Source organism: Megalops cyprinoides, chromosome 3 (genome assembly GCF_013368585.1).
Source record: "Megalops cyprinoides isolate fMegCyp1 chromosome 3, fMegCyp1.pri, whole genome shotgun sequence".
In the NCBI taxonomy this organism is placed as follows: domain Eukaryota; kingdom Metazoa; phylum Chordata; class Actinopteri; order Elopiformes; family Megalopidae; genus Megalops; species Megalops cyprinoides.
In genome coordinates this window covers 38,692,300-38,715,379 of record NC_050585.1, presented here as the reverse complement: position 1 = coordinate 38,715,379, position 23,080 = coordinate 38,692,300, and the positions used below count along the sequence as shown (strand labels likewise).

General features: G+C 38.6%; 2 protein-coding genes across 2 annotated transcripts; one reads left to right on the top strand and one right to left on the bottom strand.

The window, feature by feature from the left end:
* Nucleotides 1–5,332: 5,332 nt before the first annotated feature.
* Nucleotides 5,333–9,577, bottom strand: smfn (small fragment nuclease). The gene is made up of 7 exons (XM_036525268.1): nucleotides 9,249–9,577; nucleotides 8,275–8,358; nucleotides 8,048–8,125; nucleotides 7,660–7,771; nucleotides 6,951–7,059; nucleotides 6,112–6,165; nucleotides 5,333–5,819 (listed from the first exon to the last, which is right to left on the bottom strand). Exons 1-7 carry the CDS (start codon nucleotides 9,564–9,566, stop codon nucleotides 5,690–5,692), a joined length of 885 nt encoding a protein of 294 aa, XP_036381161.1. The 5' UTR covers nucleotides 9,567–9,577; the 3' UTR covers nucleotides 5,333–5,689.
* A 4,352-nt stretch (nucleotides 9,578–13,929) lies between these two features.
* Nucleotides 13,930–22,425, top strand: LOC118775707 (homeobox protein BarH-like 2). Its single transcript, XM_036525749.1, has 4 exons — nucleotides 13,930–14,219; nucleotides 19,723–20,038; nucleotides 21,592–21,676; nucleotides 21,964–22,425. The coding sequence occupies exons 1-4, from the start codon at nucleotides 14,036–14,038 to the stop codon at nucleotides 22,225–22,227; spliced, it is 849 nt and encodes a 282-aa protein (XP_036381642.1). The 5' UTR covers nucleotides 13,930–14,035; the 3' UTR covers nucleotides 22,228–22,425.
* Nucleotides 22,426–23,080: the final 655 nt, after the last annotated feature.

The following is a 23,080-nucleotide window of genomic DNA, read 5'->3' as shown; positions in this document are numbered from 1 at the left end:
ATTAATTTACACAGCAAGGGCTGGAAACAAGATTCATTGAACTTCTTTTACACAATGGAAATGGTGGCTGATACAAATTGCTTCCTCATGCAATTACCAGCCTAAATGTAACCTCTTTCTTTCATGCAATTACACGTGTACCTTCAAGACAGTTATTGGAATATGTATCTCAGTTTTTGTATATACGGAAGGTAGACAAAATAATGGAAACATGAAACAAAAAATGAATAGTTATTAACAAATAAGGAGATGGGCTGCCCTTTGCCTTCAAAATAACTTCAGTCCTTCATGTAATGCTGTTATACAATTATTTAACTGTTTCTAGGTCAATATTGTAAAATTCTTGAAGGACAGCCTTTTAGAAATGGAGACAGAAATGTACCCTGCTTTCTACAATCCACAGCATAGCGTTGTATGACTTCATCCTGGTGTTTATGAAACCACTTTTGAATCTGCTTATCAGTATGTGTGGGGTTGTTATTATCTTGGAATACAAGAACATCTTGAAGAAACAATGTTTGCATCTTGTTGCCTAAAATGGCTTTATATTTCTTGTCTGTAATTTTACCACGCGGAGTAATAATGCATCCCAATGGCTGCTAGGAGGTGTTGCCCACAGCATAACAGATCCACCACCATATTCAACAGTTGGGAACAGGTAATGTGGGTTGAACACTTCCTCTGGCTTTCTCCTAACATAGTCACATCCAGATATAGGAAAAGAGAAAAAGATGACTCAAGTCTAGGTTTTATGCTCATTACAGCAGGTTATGCATTGTTGTGCACTGGCCTTGGTTACAAGTGGTTTTGATTGGCAGGCATACTATAAATATTATCTTTGTGAAGTTCATAATGTACAATTTTTGCCGATACTGCATTGCGGAGGTGTAGATTTAATTCTATGGTCATTTTTGAGGCTGTTGTTTTATGGTTTTTAGCAATTTGTTACAGTGTCCATCTATCCCTGTCAGAAAGCTTTGACCTGTGACCACAGTTCTTATTTCATCATTCAGTTTCTCCTTGTTTGGCCTATGCCATCATGATGTTTGACACTGTTTGACACATTAAATAATTTTACTGTTTCTGTGACTGACACACCTCCAATTCATGCCCCGACTATTTGATGTCTCTCAAAATCTATTACATACCTGAAATTGTTTTAGAAACTCCGATATTAAATCCATGGAGATTGTGTGAATATTCTCCACCCAAATCTTCATTTGAAACTAAATTATTATTGACATTAAAAAGAAACACATGTGCAGACTGCTTTTAACTGCAATTTATTTACTTCAAAATACAACTTTCCCATTTTGTATATTCATTATTTTGTTTACCCATAAGATAAAAATGTATTGAGAATATATATTGGAGAATTAATATATTTAAAATAAGTAAATGATTGCCGTTTCAGTATATTGCGATATATATCTGCTTTGCATTAATATCATTAAAAAAGTATTTATAATATTTTCTTGGCCTGAACAAAAAGATTTTCTCAATACATTGCAGTATATTTCATTTTGGCATGGGCTTGTTTATATGGTTTGCCTCCTTATTGGTTGAGGATATATGCTCATTATATTTCAGTAATATAGCAAATGTTTTTGCTCTAATTATCTCTGTTGATTGTAACATGGGGCAAGATCCTGCCTTTCCTTTCACCTAAGTCATTAAACGTATACAAGAAAGATATTACAAGAGAAATGATTTTAATGCTGAAAGGATGAGCATCTCATTGCTACAAGCTCATTGCTTTTTTCAAACACTGAATATCCCATTTTTTGCGCTTGTTAGGAAGGAATAGCATGGAGGCAGGTCTCAGCACCCTGCATTCCGTCTTTGGCAGCCAGAATAGGTACACCTGTGGCAGGATTATGTCAGGATTATCAGAAACTAGCAGGAAATAGGAACAGTCAGGGGTGCCGTGCTAACAGCAAACATTTGGGGTACCTAGAAACAGTATTATCACGTAGCCTTGTTTCTGCTCTGACTAACTTTCACGTGTCTGTGCTGTGAAATTAACAGATCATAGGTAAAAGGACAAAATATTTAAGCATTACTCATCCCTACAAGGTTACATTCAAGGCAGAACAATAAAGCATTATATATTAGAACAAAATCGTACAAAATCAAGGTATGAACTGGTGGATTTTGGTTGTTAATTGAAGGTGTTCTTTGAGGTCAGCCAATACTTTTTTTCCAGTTGGTCCTGGGATACTTTGAATCCCCGGGGCTGATGTGTCACATTTCCACAAAAAAGTGTCCACAAGGGGCTATAGTCACTCTTGCATCAATCTGCTGGCCAGGAAAAGAGCTCAGAGCCTTTTTTTTCAGTGCAGGAACGCAGAGGTGAGAGGATGAATCAGTGCTTGAGTGGTGCATTCCCGCGGGGGCTGTTGAACCTTTTTCCATCTGACCCACCGCATTACCTGAGCGGCTGAGAGAGAGGTTCAGAGTTCAACGAGCTGTTTAACAAAGTGCCTCCAAAACGCACCCGTGGTTTCCAAGCCCCTAGACACCCCGCCCCTCCCCCACTGCATCTTCTTACCTCCTCACCCATTCCCAGCATGTGAGCCTCCTGACCCTGAAGCAGAGCTACGTACTCTTTATTGATTGTGTGTTCGGCCATGTCCCATTTCACAGGCAGGTGTGTTACAATCATGTGGTAAAGGTCAGGCAGTCATATCCTTCTCCCTACTCCCTACAGTGATCTATAGGATTGTGCACACACAAAGGAAAATACTGTGGACATAAAGAAACATACAGCCACTTAACCGAGACGTTACATTAAACTGACGTGCATTTGAACCACATCCTCCGCGTGACCTATCACCATTAAACACCATCTATTCAGACGGGCAAGTGAGAGCAAAGTGTGAAAAGAGTGGACCGGAGGAGAGGGCAAGCAAAGATAAGCACTTAAAAAGCTTCCGGTCATTAAACCATCACAGAACATGCCTGCTGCCAAGCCTCTCACTCACATCATTGGCTGTGGGGAAGACTGATTTTTTTTTTTTTTTTAAATCAGATTTTATTCAGCAAATATTCATGAGCATTGAACAACTCAAAATTGCTACATTCAACATGAATTATGAATAATAATTAGTGAATGGATGAATAATTCATCCGGACTTGAAACTGAAATGATAAAAGTGTCTCCCAGTATTTTGGAGTGCAGGATTACTCTGGAGAGGCCCTGAAGGACAAATGCTGAGGAACAGACGGGGGTGACGTGGCCTACTTCTGGGAGTAATGTTCCATCCTCGCGTTTGAAGGCTTGCTTGCTTTTATCTTGCCCAAGAGCTACCGTTTCTTTGTCAGTGGCACTTTAATCAAAATAATGTACTTTTTAAAAATCTTGCCGAAATGAGACCCCAGGCATAAGATGCAATGGCACATGTGGGAGTTAATCATGCTGAGGAAAACATCTTACATATTTTCTTTTGACAGAGTTCCATTTACAGATTTAAGTACCACCTACATTGAACTGGAAGGTTCCAGGTGGAGATCACTAACATATCTGTACCACTTTTTTGGACTTAGAAAAACTCATATACCATTGGTATTTTACAGGGTAGCACACTCAAATATGCACTTGAATCAAGTAGTGATGTTTTAATATTGCTAAAAAGATCAGGATAGAATTCTCCACAAATCTAATGGCTCATTGCTAACCTTACGTTCAAGCATTGTCTGATATGGTATTCATATTCTGACAAGCATCACTGAGGTCTCCACAAATTTCTGTTCTTTATCAAGTCATAATAGCATACAGTATTATGATAAGAATCCAAAAAATTCTCATGATTAGCAACAGAATGGTAATGTTTAAATACCTTTAATTCCTCTGCCAGTGGTCTTCTGTCCCTCCTTTTCAAGGTTCCAAAGCAAGGGCCCACTCACTCTCAGACCTAGCCCCCTAGTGGTGGGATGAGTTACCTACTCAGGTCACCCATTCCCCATCTTCCATTAGGTTCTGGGGGTTCTGTCCTGTAGATTTGCATCTGCCCTGAAACTGTTTATTGGATTGATGCTGTATCTCTGATCAGGTACAAACTGCTGTGTTAGTATCATACAGCTTATGTGTATTGAAAGCAGCTACAAATTATGATTCATTTATTAACTACACCAAAATAGCTTCACAATTCTGTGCTGCCTTAAAGTGTTTACCCGGTGACTTTTAGTTGTGTGTTTGGCTCATGGTTGTTTTTTATTCATTTTTTTTGGACATTTGCATTCTTTCCTGGTATCTTCTACTGCTCAGTAATTTGTCCAGAATAAGGCTGTCAGCCAAATTACTAAATCATATTATCATAGGGCCAACAACTTTAAACCTCCAATCACAACACAAACCACTACAGATGGTCACCAACATAATGAGGAATTTTACACCATGCACGTCAGCTCTTTCTGACTTTGCCTCACATTGACAACATTCTCCCCATTTAAGTATATACACCCAATTTCTGCTTTGATTAATCAGTGCATATATATTTGAATAAATTTGTTTACCATATTAAACCCATTCAAACTGCTTACCTGTTTAACCACATCAATATACAATTGACATAATTTTAAATAGAGAACTTCTTCAAATGAGTTCGGGTGATAGAACAAGCCCCGTCTGTGGTGTTATCTGATCAGGATCAAATTTGCTCGTGAGCAAGGTACCAATCATAAAGACCCTTAGACCCTTTGACAGGATGATGAAGGGACTCTTTCTATGAGGGTATATTATGCTGAATTATATTTTGTGATTCATTTTTTATGTATGGAATGCTTTAATGTTTACTGTGAGTAAATACTGAGATGTGAGTCAACTACACACCTAGAAAATTCAGATTTTTACGATACTTTTTTCTTCTTCTTAACAACCATGGTGAAACTTCTTATTCCTAGCCCACTTCACTTAATGCTATGCTTTATACGAAGTCTAATATTGTCAATAAAAAAGCTTGGAAAACACATTCATGAATTTCCATTAAGATCGATTCCTCAACTAAATGAGGAGCACCGAGTTTTCACAAATCTCCACAGGGAATTTAAAATCAGAAATCGCAAGAACCTGTACCATGGTATCTACAGCTCATTCTCTGCAACCAATTTTATTGTTTCCTTGTGAAAGAAGTTACATAGTGCCATCTAGTGCTAGAAATTGTGAATGGCACACCAGCTTCTAGCCTCTGGAGCTCAAACCATATTAAACTTCATTGCTGTGGAATTCTGTTCATAAATGATAAAAGAAAAAGGGTCATGCTTAGACATTGTAGTTTCACTGGCTATAGATTTCCACTGGATTGTGATTTCACAAATATGATAACAAAGAAGGTCATTGTCCACCTGATTATTATTGTTTGCTTACATTAAGAAAACAAGGACAACACTAAATACAAGCAGGTGTGATCAAAACAAGAAACATTCAATCTTGACATCAACGACTGAAATATATTGGCACATCAAAATGTGCTGTTATTCTACTGAAATTAAAACCTAACCTCAGAAAGGAAATGAACAGGTAACCTGAACCAGTAACACTCTGCATTCACTGTGGCTCACAGACAGGAAAGAAGGGATTCTAAAACAACATAGGTCCCAGAGAAAGTTTGCTGTTTACAACTGTGTGCAAATAAGTTTTGATTTTGTCTAGGCTCTCTCCACCCAGTGTCTGAGCTTCCCGTTCTCCAGCTCAGCTGACACACTTGCCGCCTTCTCCATTTTCCACAATTTTACGCTTCTTTTCCTCCGTTTCCACTTTGAAAACATTTTCTCTGTAAAACCTCAGCTCTTTAATGCTCTCTTGAATGTCATCCAGTGCTCTAAATTAAAAAAAAAATAGAAAAATAAATGCAAATCTGGGAGAAATACCAGTTTCAAATACTGGGGTAAGGAAACAGTAGCATTCAATATTCAAACTTGACATATTAAAACTTTGCACTGTATCATTTACTGACGTAAATATGCTTGTTAATGGGTGAAAATAATTTAATTACTAACATTCTATCATGGATTTTTTTGCTTGCTGGACGGTAACAGAGACAATACTAGGCACTGAGCACCAGCACACAGAATAATGAAGTTATGTGAACACTCATTGAATTCCTGACTTGCCTGTGTGATGCTTTCTTCTGCGGGGCGAGCTTGTACTCCTCTGGAAACCAGCGTCTGGAATGGAGAAAGAGAGTGAAGCTGCTCAAACTGTCTATAAGATATACTCAACTCGCATAAGTAAATCGAAAAAAAAAGCATAAGGGCAAGTTTGAAAAAGAAGTAATCATACACACAGAACTAGTCACTCACCAAAAAGGTAGTCAATTAATTGCATCTAGCTAAGCAAATATTTATTACATGGCATCTTATACAAAACATCCAGACACAAGAAGGGAAAAAGATTCTTTATGCTTGATTTTCATACGTTCTCCACAATGTCATATGGTGGCAATGACAGGACAAGTGGAAAAAAACGTAGAGTAGGAATACGGTAGGAAAAAAGGATATTATTCATGTTTGGCTGTGTGTATGCAGGGCGCTTGCATATTTGAGATGAAAATTAGAATTAACCACTCAAATGAGAGGCTAAATGAATTTTCCCAAGTTGTTATGGGTGTGACAAAGTTTAAGGTCAGGTTAGAACGGCTATCATAACCCCCTACTTATCCCACCCAGCCTGGTACTACATCACCCCGTGTGTCTCCGACAGCGGACTATAGCTCTGAGTCGTGGCTGATAAAGCACAGAGGAAATGAGCAATATGCTAATCCAAACTGGTAGATTTTATCAGGTAACTTCCTCCACTGAATATGCAAAGTGCATCCGATGTGGGTACCTTAACTGTTGGAAACAATTGCTAGAGGTTGATTACAATAATAGATCTCAGTGTCATCTGATGAATATTAACAAACTGCTTCTGCACGCAGCCTGCATCACCCCAGCCTGAAAGCCCACCACACCTGCAAAGCTCCTTGATAGTGCTCACGTCGATGATCCGATAGTGGAGGTGATGCATGAACTGGGGCATGTACTTGTCCAGGAACTTCTTATCAGCATGAACAGAGTTTCCTAGGGAGTCACAGAGACAGGCGCACAGTTACTCTCAGCAGGTCTGCAAAAATGCACCACTGGAAAAAATGCCAGGGAGACAGATTAAGAGAGCGCACATGCCCCCATGTGGGAGCAGACAGCAGCAGCCTCTATTACTTTTCTTAAACACATTTATCTCTCATCTCTGATCAAATGCAATAATGATTCTTTGATCATTTGTGAGTATAGCAATGGCTGACATGCTAACACCAAGGCAAAAACACCCTGGCACATAATGATGATTGCAAATTAGACTGGACCACAAATATATACTTAGACAGCTGCCGAACCTCTCAAGAATTATGCATATTCACTTGGAAATGATTAACAGTTTATATTGATTGAAAAGGTACCCCATCCCAGTCACGCAGGGCCAGAGGTTTCATACCCCCATTTTCAATGTATATGAATCTAACAAAACCTACTACAAAAGGACTTGTCATTTGACTGTACAAGAGCTGAGTAAATCTGAAGTTATCTACTGTACAAATGCTGATAGGTAGTAGCCTCTTGAAATATAGAGTGGTGAAGCCACAAGATAATGTTGGTGTGAGAGGGATGAAGACGGGGCACGCTCACCTGCCAAGGGACAATGACCAGGAGGGGTGTGTAACCGGACGAAGGAGACAAACTCATATTCAGCCTGCTGGAGGGTGATCTTGCTATCCCGCACTGCCTGTGTCAGCCCTGACTGAGACAGGAAAACCCCCCAACAAAGTGGGGTGGAACTTATCTCAACAGCACACGTGGTCAGGCCATCATCCATACTTCTGATGTAACGAGACAGGAGAAACTGTTTGCTGACTGTGAGTTTTATTCACTAGCATTGAAATCCACTTCAAAACAGCCATCTAAGTATAGAGTGTTCTAACTATTTTCTAACCAACTGTTCAATCTACCGACGTTTAGTAATGAGCTACTGTAATTTTCAATGTATGCTTTCCTCAGTAATATGAGACATATTTACCTTTCCATGGTGTTCCTTACACCAGTCTGACATTCCATCCAACAGTTCATCTGGTTGATTGATGATCAAGTTAGGGCCCTTTCAATGCAAAACCAATGAAATATCACTGTGAACATTCAGTCAGGCATGAAAGAATTTTAAACATGAGCACAGGATTGGACAAAGTTCAAGTTTAAAAAATAAATAAATAAATAACACAACCTACTGAGTAATGCAAGTTAACTTACTTCAGCCAAAATGTTCAGGTCAGAGTCTGTTATGATGCAGGCCATTTCGATAATTTGGTCCTTCTCTATGTCCAGTCCGGTCATCTAACAGACAGGGTAAAAAGGGGGAGACAGGTCATCATCTGAGGTGCACCACCCATGAAAATTACAAAATAAAGACATGCAAGGACAAGTGGCTGCCACCCCACTGCTTTCTAGTCTCAATAAGGCACATACTTAGTTAAGCCCCAAACAATCTCACTGCCTGAAGCTGACACTTTTGGTTTCATATGTTTTTGCAGTTATTTATTTATTTTTATTTGTATTTTTTCGGGGGAAAAACACAGCAGGCACAACTCCATTTTGTCCCACTACTGCATATCTTGCAACACTGTTGTTTATTTGCTATCGTCATTATGCTGCAATCCGTGAAAGTAAAGATGCTAGCTAGAAAGCTAACTAGTCAGGAATAATACACTATCTGCTTAACTTGATACAGGGCAGCTAGCAGGGTAGCTAGTTAACTAGCTATGTTTTCTGACTTCTATCTAGCTGGCTCTTTTACAGTTTACAGTTTTAAAATTCTCAGCTAGACAATTCAGCAAATGTGCTAACCTAGCCAGTTAGCTAGCTATCGCTCTCGCCAACGAGGCGCCTAGTTATATGAGAACTAGATAAGCTAGTTAGCAACATAGCCCCACTCTTTCCATCTCAGCTGGCCAGCCGCAAGATGAGGCATGCTAACTTCCAGTTAGTTCCAGGCTAGATGCGTTTTCTAGTGTTTTCCTTGGCAGACCTTTGGTTAGCTAGCTAGTTGGCTGACGTGTACAAGTTCCGTACGAAGTTCCTTGTTATCACTATGATAAAACACGTTTAATGCGTCTTGCTAAACAAGCAGGCTAAACAGCAAACAAAATGTCCGAGTTTTAGTGAGTCATTCCAGTCAATATAGCCAGTATTCAAGGTACATTCATAAAATGACACCCGTGCAGTACCTCCAGATCCACCCATACTAATCTTTGGCTCATGCTGTCCGACACGGAGGCTGGTGAAGTTGTCATCCTCTTGCAGAAAGTGAGCACAGAGGGACCTACGAAGTGATTCAACCCTGTCAGATGCGGCGTCAAGCCCGCTATTGTCGCTCTCTGTACCACCGGGCTTTGTGCGCAATACCAACGTGCATCAACTTGCAAATTAGATGTCCGGCCCACGGAAAACCCTAATGTTCTGGGTCGAAACACAGACAATTCTATTAGACCAGTGGCAAGCCCCGATCTAACTGTCCACGCTGCTGTTCTCATGAACACCGGCATCCTGGTCGACTTCCGACATATACTGTCGTAAAGCTTATACACGTAAGCATGGAGATATAATATTTAAATCTAGTCTAGCTGGTTAGACTACATGTAGTATTAGCGTACTACTTGTAAACAATTTATGCTGAGAGTCATTTCTACTGAAATGAATACAAATTAATTATATTAAAAACGCACAAACCATATGGGCTACCAGTAAACTACTAACCATATTTTAAACCATATACTGAAAGCAGATTTTGTATATGTTTATTTTTGAAATGTTTATTTTTTTATGCACTCTTTGTTTATTCTATCTATGTATTCTATTAAAGCACGACAATTGGCAAATACGGCAGTTTGTGATGAAAAGGCGTTGCTTTTCTCTTCGCACACAACACACATTGGCCGCTGTACACGTATGATGGCCCGTGCCCCAGATGTAAGCCAATCAGGGATACGTGCGCATCATACACGATAAGAAAAGGAACTTTTGAAATTAAAGAAATTACACAATACAACGTCTTCGCTCAAAGCGAGGCGAGTTTGTGGTGTTAGTTACTGCAAAGCGCCATGCTGTGGAAACTATAGCCAATAACTCCAGAAAGTCACTCTGTAACAAAGACATTTGGGGAAAAAGTCTGTGCACTGTTGCGGATTACTTACATTTGCCTCTGACTACTGTAATTTTTTGTCGCTGGCCGTTCATAGGCTCATAAATATATGCTAGCTAGATACTCTGAGCAGTCAGATGGACTGTAGTTTACTTTGCGCAAACACTTTTTGCAGCTTCAGTTAGTAGTTAATAATTGTACCTTAACTAATTTACTTTAGCTAGTAATTGCGTTGTCTTTGGAGCAGGCACTTTCATAGGTATGATTCCAGATATGATTAAGAATAAGAATAAGAATAAGAATAAGAATAAGAATAAGAAATACTTTATTTATCCCGAAGGAAATTTGAGTGTCACAACTACACCGTCCGGCACACATCAAAAACAACAAAAGAATAAATTGAATAAAATAAATAGAGAGGTATAAAATACAACAAATAGAAAGAAGTTTGTGCAATTATGCATTGTGCAGTACTTCTGTAGCTGCCATATAATAAATAAATGAGAATAGTGAGATGGAGAAGTTATACTTGTGCTATGATTATATACATAGTATAAAATGAATTATGAAACAAGAATAAACAAGGGTAAGGTTATTGCTATTATACAGTATGAAGTGCAGTAGAAAAACAGTTATTGTTGTACAATATGCAAAACAATGATAACTGTACTGTGATACTGAGTGCTCAAAGTTTTTCATACTGGTACCAACCTATTGCATCCACTGTTCTAGTACTGTCAGGCCCTTGAAGGTGTTAACTGTGATCTTGAGCTGTATTGCTATTGTAGTGATTGACATGGAAACGAGCTAATGCACAATGAAATGTATTGAGGGTTCACTGTAAAGTACATCAATTGTACATATAGGCCTAGTACAGCTACATAACAACTACTTAACTACTTGAAGTGCAAGTAGCAAATATGAGTGATCTGTCCTTTTATTTTATGACTAAACATCTCTTAGGCCTTGTGTATTTTACATTTACATTTATTCATTTGGCAGACGCTTTTATCCAAAGCGACTTACATAGGTTACAGTTCTTTACAATGTTATCCATTTATACAGCTGGATATTTACTGAGGCAATTGTGGGTTAAGTACTTTGCCCAAGGGTACAGCAGCAGTATTATTATTATCACTATTATTATTATCAACAACAACAACAACAATAACAATAATAATAATAATAATAATAATAATAATAATAATAATAATAATAATAATGTAACTGTCATGGTATTGTGGAGGTGTTGTCCAGTTCATGTGTACCTTTAATCCGGAAATTATATCCGTGCTGGCATATCTATACTGTCAGTATTACAGAGAAACTTACTATATGGATGCACAGCCATAGCATAATAATAATACTAATAATAATAATGATAATAATAATAATAATAATAATAATAATAATAATTGCTACTTAACTACTTTAAGTGCAAGCAGCAAATATGCCTGATTTGTCCTTTTATTGTATGAATAAACTTCTCTTAGGCCTTGTGTATTATTATGATTACTATTATTATCAACAACAATAATAATAATAATAATAATAATAATAATAATGATGTCACTGTCATGGTATTGTAGAGGTGTCATCCAGTTCATGTGCAGCTTTAATCCGGAAGCTATATCCATGCTGGCACATCTAGCCTATACTGTCTTTGTTTTTTGAAGTAATCCACTAGTGTCTGGTACCACCCTAATGAGTGGAAGAGTATGATCCCTCCATGGGCACTATAGTGAACCGGTGTCATAACTATTCTAATTGATTGATCTGCCTCATGGCTGCGAATTCAGAGAGGAGGCGCTCATGTGTATATTTATAAAACAGATCCTGACATAGACGCTAGCTGAGGTGATCCCTTTCTTTATGTACCCCGGATATATATTTCCACCTTCACAGCTGAAGATCTTAAAAGGCAACTGCATATCCTTTGATCAATCTTTCAACTCACAAAAGGTATAACTCTCAGGAGGGATCAATGTACAAGCTATCTATAAACAGAAATGTGGTGAACACATAGCTGAGACATATTATCTTTGCCCATCTGTTTGGGAGAGGTATTACCCATATAATAGCTACTGGGGCTCCCTCTATTCTTGGACTCAATCACTATGCACAGGCATGAATGCTGTCCTCTATGGCTCTGCTGAGGCCTGGTGTCTGCAACAGTAGTGATTTGTAATAATAGCGATAGTAATGATATGTAATGCCAAAGTATGAAGTTTCCATATCTTTACCTACCTTACAGGTTCAGTCCACTATGACCATTTATGCATAATTAGAGAGCTGACCATAATACTCTTTATGATCTGGTTTTACAAAATGCATCATGGTATTGGATTAATTCAGCAGTTGTGGAGGTTTTCAGCAATCAAGCCATTATAGACCCATAACTATAACCATACATGCTCCTTCATTTTATTCCCATGTTTATCATTGTTACCAGGTAGGGTTGGACGCTTTCAAATGGAATCCATTCTGTTATTAATGGATTTATATATGACAAAGAACCCTCTTTACTCCCATTTAGAGAGATGACATAAAGCCATCATGAGCCTATTTAGACATTGCACCAGGAGACATTTGTAAAAGAATGTCTTGAGCTTTGAATGGCTGTGACAATGCTACCCATTGTCTGTTATTTTGCCTGACAGCAGCAGGATCTACTCAGGTATTTTGAAGGATTATATATTGCAGAATTTGAGTTGTGCTGTTATTTACTGAACTTATTAAGACACCAATAGCCCAATTACATTCAAATATACAAATGGTGGTTCTCGATAGGGCATGCAATTCAGTCATACTACACAGATTTTTTTTTTTTACTACAGTGTTAAGGAAATGAACCCATGTCAAATATTATTGCGTTTGAAGGAAATGTTCTAAAACCTGAAATTAAGACTGTTAGAATCTGCAGAAAAGGCACGAGAGTAAATTCGACAGAGAGAGAATGAAGGAAAAGTCCCCCTCCATCGGCGGTCTTTCAGTTCTAATTCTAATTGTAACAGGTTATTTGTTGATCATTTTTATAAGCCAGCGACTATACTAATATACCCTTCGAAGAACAGAATCGAAATCTTAGTTACGGAGGTTTGTTTGGACATGTTTACAGGGGACGAAAGTACACATGGGACATTAACCTTATTTGTTTGTTTGTGTAAATTTATTTCATGCATTCCCATTTTTTGTTTTGACTCATTAGACACGTTGGTAAAGAAGAAAAAAGTTTCACATGGCCGATCTACTTTAGGTAACTGCACCTTTTGCAGCTGCAATGGTAAATTGACCCGTGAATAGGTTTTCGCAATTAGCGTACTCCAAAACTTAAAAAGTTTATACGAAAGAATAGAAGAATACTGGAAGCCACGCGAAGGAATGGCATTGTAAATGTAATTTTAGCTGAAGAATTGGGTATTTCAGGTTATTATTACAGTGCTGGCCACAATCAAATGATTGTTAGAAAACATATCGCCGAAACAAAAATATTATTTATATATATACAGCTGAAGCGAGAAAGATACTGATTTACTGGTAGCCTGTAATAATCGGATGTGGGAGAGAGATTCCGTCATAAAAATTCTTACTTTGATTGACAGCTAGACCTGTCCTGAGATTAGGTTGCAAAACTGTATGAGTAGACCGTTTATATAGCAGAAGTATCGGAAGTGTGTGCTCAGTTGACAGATAGGTCACCCACTCAAAAGCGTGACAGCCTTCTTAAGAACAGTGAAAACGCTGAAACAAAGACGCCCATTGCCAGAAATCTATGGTTCAAAGGAACAGTGGCTCAAGGAACCATTAGCTTTAATTTTCTGACTTCCTCAATTTTCGTCGTGCGAAAGTCTTGTACAGACAAAGCGTGTGGCCATGCATTGTCGAGGCGAATTAAGATGCTCGTTCCCCGGGAAGCTGATCGTAGCCCGGCGGCGCTACAAGACTTTCATGATTGACGAAATTCTGTCCAAGGATATTTGCGATAACTTTGAAAAACTTTCCACGTGCCCAATGGACCACTCTGTCACCAGGCTCAAACCTCTGCTTTCATTATCCGGTAAGTGGACAACATCGCTGCCAGCGCCTGTTTTTTTCAGGGTTGTGATGTATCGCACATTGGATAATCGTCTGGGTTATCAGTGCACATATATTTCGTTCATGTGATCATTATTAATGGTGCTTTGGTAACTCTTACGGTGTTTATTACCAACAGGTCGTATTGCAAATACTAATAATTTTAGCTCGGTATTTAGTTTCAGTAATGGCAGACAGAAGCCGAGTTGTTGCAGTGTGTTAGTAAGTATAATACATATATACAAAGGAACGTGTTTTCTCCAAACGGTATAATACCGTAACTATTGGGATTTATTTCGACAAAGTGTCTACTAGATTCGATGTCTTACACAGTTCATCATGGACCGCCCGAATGAAGCCTTTGCGTAATTGAATCTACTGCGTGATGCGGTTCGCAAGACTCTTGCTGTTTATACATAAAATTCATACATTAAAATAAAGTTTATGCATCAGTAACGATACGAAAGAATTGTTTCACACTTAACCAGTTCAAACAACTCGGCTGTCATAAAATTACCATAAAATACCAGTCATATACGTTGAGGATTTATTTATGAATGGACGTCTCACTTGCAAATGAACTTGTAACCAATATGTTCTGTAGGCCTACACCTAAGCGGTCTATATAGATTTAAAAGAATTATTCAACACGTAACATGTAATATTACTTCGACTGCTACTACCAGTAGTAATCACATCATCATCGTCACCATTAAAATCACAACAGTGCTAATCATAATAGTATTACTTCACTGGTCAGGTCTGTTCATACAGTGACTGCAGCAGAGAATTTGTTGTTGATATTGATTATTGTCATCTCCTGGTGAGGTAATCACCAACATTCCTGTATTACTCATATGGTATATATTTTTCCTGAAATTGTTTATTTCCAAGGTGGATTGTCCTTATTGAAATCCATCGCTGTCCTTTCATCTAAAACAAATGAAGCAGTCTTTCTGCAGACTGAACTTTAAAGAACATTTGTCTTTAAATACAGTGCTTGAAGGAGATTGGATAGCAGGTGAATAATCAAATATTGTGATTGAATAGAGTCACATCTTCTATTGTGATTGATGTTTAATGTAACAATTAATGATAGATGAAGAAATGAAAATTATTATAGTTATTATTATAGTATATTATAGTTCTTTTTAAATTAATTTAATAATTTGCAGTTTAATTTAAGTCTTAATGTGCACACAATCATTTGTAGATGTATCTGTATTTCAGGGGGTGCTGTGAACACGGGCATGATTCTGTTCACAATTAAATGCTATTTGATTGATCTCTACATATGGGCGTATGAAGATGCTATTCATGATTGGAAAGAAAAAATCCTCTTCCACATGGGTATGCAAAACAAGTGAAAGAGTATAGTGGCTACATTGTCGGCCATGCATTTAAACATAAATCATGGGAAATACTGTCACCAATTCCAGGAGATCTAAAACAGTTGCAATGTATTTTCAATGCCACAGTGTCGTAGTTTGTGCACAGATATTATGAACTGTAAAGATGTAACATACCTTTAACATCTTTGTGAGGTATTTTGCCTAGCTGAACTGCCTAGGAAATCTTAATAGTGACACTCATTTCCATCAATCAGGACATGTTTTGTCATGGATTAGCTGCTGTTGTAATAGATATATTATGCATTTTCTTTTCCAGGGTAAATTCCTTTTTTAACAGAAAAATTAATACACAAGCAATTCAGATTAAGTACCTTTCTTAAAGGTACCTTTCAAACTAAATGAGGTTTGGTATTTAGTTCTCCGAGTCCAAAAAAGGTCTCCAGCAGGTGTCACTGTTGGATAGTTGTTCCAAACTGCAAACTTGTACATATTGGCTGTATTTTGTTCAGTAGTTCTATAATTCAGTTTTGATTTACATTACAACTACAAAGGAGCTGATGCTGATACTAGCCACAAATTAAAAAAAAAGCAAATGAATTAATAGATAAAAAGATGTCTTTCTATTTTTCCCATTATTTATTATTTATCTGTTATTCCCCAAATTCATGGGGCAGATTCTAAACAAATCACTAGAAATGATTATCAATACTTGTACATATAACATAGAGCAGCTGAACCTGTTCACGACTTTAACTCCAAGAAAGGAAAAAAGGAAAACTGAGACTTAATGCATACTGCAGGATACTCATGTCAAGATTAAGTACAAGTTTATTTGACGTTGGTGAAATAACATCCATTTCAAATCTGATGATGTGGTTGAATGATGAATGAATACATCCCCAAATTATGCAAGTACTGTACAATAAACCTGACATCATCCATTACATCAATACCTGGTTACAAAGAGGATAATTTACTGGATTATGACATTCATTTGAAAACACATCTCTTAGTGGAACCCAGGGCAGGGCCTCTGTGGCATCTCTGGCAGGCTGCAAAGAGATAACATCAACAGTGGGGATTTCTCACTTGACAGAGTGATGAAAAGAGGGCAAACACAGCAGGAGTGTGCGGGCAAGGCGTGGGCCACCGATCCCCACGTGAGCCCGCCCTGCCGCAGAAGGAGGCTTCGGGAATAAAGATGGAGGAGCAGGTTGTTTTCATACGATCTTAACTTTAATCCACGGCAAACAAAAAGGCTGTCATTAAGGACTGTGAATGCTGACAGATGGAGCTCCAGCAAGGCAGGTACAGAATCTGAGTTATCACTCCCATACTATACTGTACCTGATCCCTTCTGCTGTGCTCTGATGACCCCCACAGGCATCTATCAGAATGGTACAAATTATGTTTTACGATGGTTTATGCCACAGGGTTGTTCGTATGAGACGCTCCCTTCTATATGAAACGTTGCACAATGCAGACTCAAACTGCCATGCTTCCCAATATGCAAACTGAGTCACAAACCAGGTTTGACAGACAACTTTGAGAATAACAGATAAGAATTCATGAATTGAGTAGTTTGTAAGGACACAGGCCAGAACAGTTAATGACTCTTTGGTTCAAGAAGGCGACATTCCTAACTAATTACAGTAATAGTAAGTAATGTGCAGCTGCAAGCAAATGCAAGCTGTTGTGTAACTGCAATGGGATTATGCATTGCTACAAAACTGCCATAATATGAGTGTCAAGGATAAGTGTTGCATTTAGGATCAAGAAAAGTTGAGTTTTTGATTGGTGTCAGGGTGATAGGGGTTAAAGTTATTCAGAGAATCAGTTTAATGATAGTCATATTTGCTCTCATATTTGCTGCATTAATTAGTCGGAAGTTAAACAGAATAGATACAAATGTAGACACAAAAGTTACAGATAAGTAACACAATAATTACACTGCAGGTGCATCAACATATATCTTACACATATTAAAGACTACCATTAAAATCTTGTCAAAAGCTTGATGATTTTGCAGGAAGGCTGTTAACAAATTGTCAGAGCCTTTGTATGTTCTTTTAATGGTGCAATTTTCACATTTAAGTGTTATGCCCTTGCACCAGATAATTCAGTAAAACAAGTTTGATCACCAGAGGTGTCTCTCATTCATGTCACACACTACTTTCTGCCACCAGAGGATATAAATAGCATTGCCACTAGGAACTATTGCTTTAGCCAATTGCTTAAAACAAACATTGTTCTTAGTTCCCGCACTGTCATCATTAGAAATTCACATAATAATAACTTCACTTGTAAGCCTAGGTACAGTACATTTGCAGAGTTCTGGGCAGACTCCTGTCTTTTGGATACTTATTGAGTGGTAAACACCCAAGTATTCTTCTCAGTTCATGATGACACTTCACTGACAACTGAATATGGCCTCTAGAACTGAGGTGTGACACATCTCTGAAAAGCAGCAGTGACATGCCTATATAGCATAGATATGCTTTTCATGAAGATCTCCATTGAGAATAGATGACAGGTGTCCAAGGTCAACATGACAATGGGATGAATATGGGAAGTGTAAGCTTTGTGCCAGCATGGATTTCACTGAGCAGTGAAATCATACTAATGGGCTATTGCTGTAGCAGGTGATCATTTATTTGCTAAAATAGATTTTATTACTTTTTAATATCTGACATTTTAGTCTCTAGATGCAAATGTATTCCGAGGGAATGTCACTACTACAATCACTAAATCATGCGGTCATTGATCTTTACTTTCTCATCAGCTATGAAAGTGGAATTACAGATGCATAAAAGAAAGTGAAAAAAAATGAAGTCATAAAAACCTCCTGCTCTTCTGATTGTAACAATGTTTTGATTTCATATATGGCTTGATCTCTGCCTATTTGAGAATAATTGCTCTTTTTTTTCCTGAAACGGCACAACCCATTGGTTTGCTTGTCATGAGGGGAAAACTTGTTTGTGTGTGTTTGGGAAGGGGGGGGGGGGGTGGACTATGTGTCCAGACATGTTGGGGAGACAATCCTCAGAGACAGAAGAGTGGCACAGAGTGTAGAGCTCAGTAGTGATGTCATGCTCTTCAAATGTGTGGTGTTGTTGCTGGGAGCGAGAGAGAGTATGGCATTAGAGGAGCAAGCTGCAACACGCACACATACATTGTCACTCACTCTAAGGATGTTTTGACTTCTGGTTAATTTGACGATGATTGAAGGAACGGTTCATGTCCTTTGGAGGAGTATTTAAAGCTTCTGACAATGACATAATTGCACCAGGAAAGATATCAAAACACATAAACTGACATCATAAGGAAAGGTGTCTCAGTTTGTTGATTGTGATTGATTATGGTATTGGTATGATTAAGTCATTGGTTGAATGATGCACCGTAACCCCTTGACAGAGAAAAAGAGTGATGAAGTGTCATGTGCCATAAACTGATGCTAAATTCCACTTTATTAATTTCGTAGTTTTCCACTGGTTTGGAAAGTAGTATTATCCAGCTAGCTAGTCATTATTAGAAGGATAGTTTAATTAACAACTGTCTGTTCGCAGCTTTAAGATCAAGACAGGGAGCAATTCCAAAAAGTGATGGGAAGACTTCAGTTACAGGCAATTTAAGCACTCTTGCTTCTCAGGGTACACAATTTTTACACAAGCACGATAGTGAGAGTGAGAAGAGAGCAACTTCATTCCCTTGTGATTAAGAGCAGTGTGAAATAGTGAGGCTGAGCAGAATTTCAGCTACATTGTTCTGCATCAGTCTCAGTCATCTGGATCAAGTGAGAAAGTGGTGTTTTAGAAAAACTGCTTACAAAAGTAGTAAAAATGTCTTACAAAAGTGTTGTCAAGTCTCTCAAAAATAGGATCACAGAGGTGTATATGCAGATGTAAAACTGCAACCTTGAATGGATGCCTGTTATCTATTGAGCTAGGTTGTCAAGCATACATTTTTATACAAAAAAACCTGAAATCCATTTTGTGAAACATTGAATGAAATGTGAAGGGTTAAACCATGTCCTGTCACTATGCAGACTGTGATTCTGCAAGTATTTGACCTGACATAAGATTAAATTTGATCCGTCTACACACAATGACTGAGCAATCCTGTGTGTTTTCCCAGAATCCTCCTCCCTGTTGGTCCACCCCCTCTTCTATATCATCGCACAGCAGGACAGTGACCTGCCTCACCGGTACCAGCCCCCGTCCCCCGGCCACCTATCCCACCTTCCCCATCAGCCCCCTCTGTCCCCCCAGCTCCCCCGTGCGGAGTGTCCGTCCAGCAAGACGCCCGTCAGCATCAGCAGCGAGTCAGAAGTGGAGCAGAACACCTCCCAGCCAAGGAAGTCCCGCCGCAGCCGTACAATCTTCTCCGAGCACCAGCTCTTTGGCCTGGAGAAGAAGTTTCAGAAGCAGAAGTACCTCTCCACACCTGACAGGTGTGTCCAAGAGACACATGACCTCATTGCTTCCAAACATATGTGTACTTGAGACTATGTAATAGCAGATTCTACTTATTATTTATTTATCCATTTGATCTTTCATATACGGTATCACTTCAGTAATTTTCTATTTTCAATTTCTTTAGAGGGCAGATCAGATTTTCCATTAGCTGCTTGTGGATTTGGCCTTGTGGATCATATTTTTCTAAATAGTTCATTGAACATGCCTAAACTGTTTCCAGTGTGAATCAATGCCAAAGTATTTCTCCTCCACTGCAGCCTCTGTTTTCTCATTGAGATTGGATTCAGATCAGGAGCACATGTCTTTAGTAGTCTTCAGCTGCATGGTGACAAAGGTTAGCATCCCATGTCTTGACAACCTCCCACCATGGAAGTGAAGCTGTCTGTACATCTCCCTACTTTCCAAATGTTTCAGTATGCCAAGAAGGCATACCTCTGCACTGAGCTCACGATTTGGATTTGAGAGCAATGGGAGGGATCTGATAGACAAAAGGTTATTAAATACTGAGGTTCATGAAAGCACCTAAAGCACAAAGATTTTCCTTGCCTCTATTCATCATGTACACTGTTTCGACAGTGCAAGGCAATGAAGTTGAACTGTCAAAATAGCCTTTTAACAATACATATTGTTTGATATTTTTATGATTATTATGAGCATTTTCATTGTGCTGAATCCCATCTGATCTTGTCTATTACCGTACTTATGTCTGAGCTTTCCACGTAAGTATGTGTGTAAAGTCATCCTTGGCCAGTGAGACCTTGAGAGGTGCATGGATGAATTAAAGGATTTCTGAAGTATATTTGGTACAGTGATGTACTCGTTTCTTGAAGATCCCTGTCCCTGCTTCATATAAAAGCAGAATTCCACTGCTGCACAGATGAGTTGGGAAATCCTTTACCATGAGCGTGAAGGACTTTGAAGGGAGTGCAGAGGAAATTGCAGTCACATGGGTTTAAAAGATGTATTTCTAACAGTTTTACCTCTAATCCTCGTCCATATCATCCCTCTTGCTGGGAATAGCATAGTGTGGTGGCACTCTGGAGACAGCCTGATCACTTCATTGGTAGTTGATGCGCGCAAGTTATCTGAAAGGGTCCAGGACATCTGGCAACATGTGTCTATAGGTACATTGTCTGGATTACTGCATTACTAGTTAAAATTTGACTAAGGTTTCTCTGGGTTTGCAACGTAGTCAGGCAGGTTGAAGTGTCTGATTGCATGCTGTAAACACTTCACATTATATGTCAGCTAAATGCAGACTTTGTAAGCTATAATATAATGATTTCTGATTCTGATAAAAAGGCGTTATGTCTTTACCTAACAAAAATGAATCTGAAAACATTCTTTCTTGCACAGAAAATAGAAGAAAAGGCAGTTGTGCTTCCATAGAGGTATTCTGTCTGCATTTTTGTTTTTTACCGAGCAACATGTAAAACCTTTCACATGGAATGCAGTGAGTAAGAGTAAGGTAATTTTTCTTGGAATCATATTACTGTATTGATTAATGCTATGCTCTGCTTCCCAATAGATTGGACCTGGCCCGGTCTCTAGATTTGACACAGCTGCAGGTCAAAACCTGGTACCAGAACCGTCGCATGAAGTGGAAGAAAATGGTGAGCGAAGAGACACAGGGGGGACCTGTGGGGAGAGTGTGGAAGGGACTGGGATGTGATAGATCATGAGGGTGGACACAAAAACAAAATCAGGTTTTCGTGGGCTCAGCCAAGATTTTAAAATACTTAACAGTATGCAGGATTTACGGCTGTACTCATGAAATTATTATCATAATTTCCCCCTGCTATCTTAGAATATGGATAATGGAAGATGGAAGATGTAGAATGTGGACATACAGACTATGTTTATAGCTGTGTTATGTTTTATGCTCCATGTGTTGTTGTAGGTGCTGGAAAAGGGGCAAGAGGCTCCCACTAAGCCCAAGGGTAGGCCCAAGAAGAACTCCATCCCCACCACTGAGGAGATTGAAGCACAAGAGCGGCTGGCCCAGCAGGCACAGGAGGAGGGAGACCTCACACATGCATCTGGCCAAGGGGACACCCCTAAGCCTGAGGCTCAGGACTCCAAATCCCAGAATCCTCTACAGCCTGAGGGCTGTTCACAAGAACAGGCAACTAGAGTCCAGTCAGCCATGCTCATTGCTAGCTAAAGACATGAGTTGAGCCAAAAAACACAAATTAATGAATGGGAAAATTACAGCTCTGGCCACTTCAAGAGCTCATGTGCACTCATTAAAATACTGAGAACTAGCTGCCAGTAATATGTACTCACTATGTGCAGGTAAGGAATGAGGGATCTTAACTGATAGACACAATTTTAAATGACATATTCCTTAAACTAATAATAAATTACCATTTATGCACACATAAATATACATGCATGTGCATACACAAACACACACACACACACACACACACACAAATAAGAACAAATGTGTAACAGCTATTACATCTGTATAAAGCAGTGAAAAGCAGCTTACAAATCATTATTTCTAAAGTAAAATAGATGTTCAAAAGACAATGAATGAAATAACACTTTTAAAGATATTTTGCTTCACTTGCCATAGATTTTCCATTTTTCCAGTTTCTGTAAATAAAATTATATTGTAATTGGGAGAAGGAAAATATAGACAGCTGCACTGTGAAAAGAAATGTTCCATATTTCAAAACACGCCAAAAATGTTTTAGTAATGCAAAACACTTATTAAGATCCTTAATATGTGGGTAAGGGGTTTGACAGTGAAGCCTTTTTCCTTGTTAGTTCTTCACAGTTTTGCCACAAGGGAAGCCCCTTAGGCTATCAGAAAGCTAGGGTTGAATAAAATACAATCTTTGTCTGGAAGCCATGAAAACTGTCAGATATTTGAAAATGTTTTACAGACAATTTCTGCCCTTAGGCCTTCACCACCACAAAGGATTCAACTCCCAGCATGAAACCATCTCAGCATGTCAACATTGTTACATTTTTATTTTCTTCCTGAAATCCTATTCCTGCAGTATGTC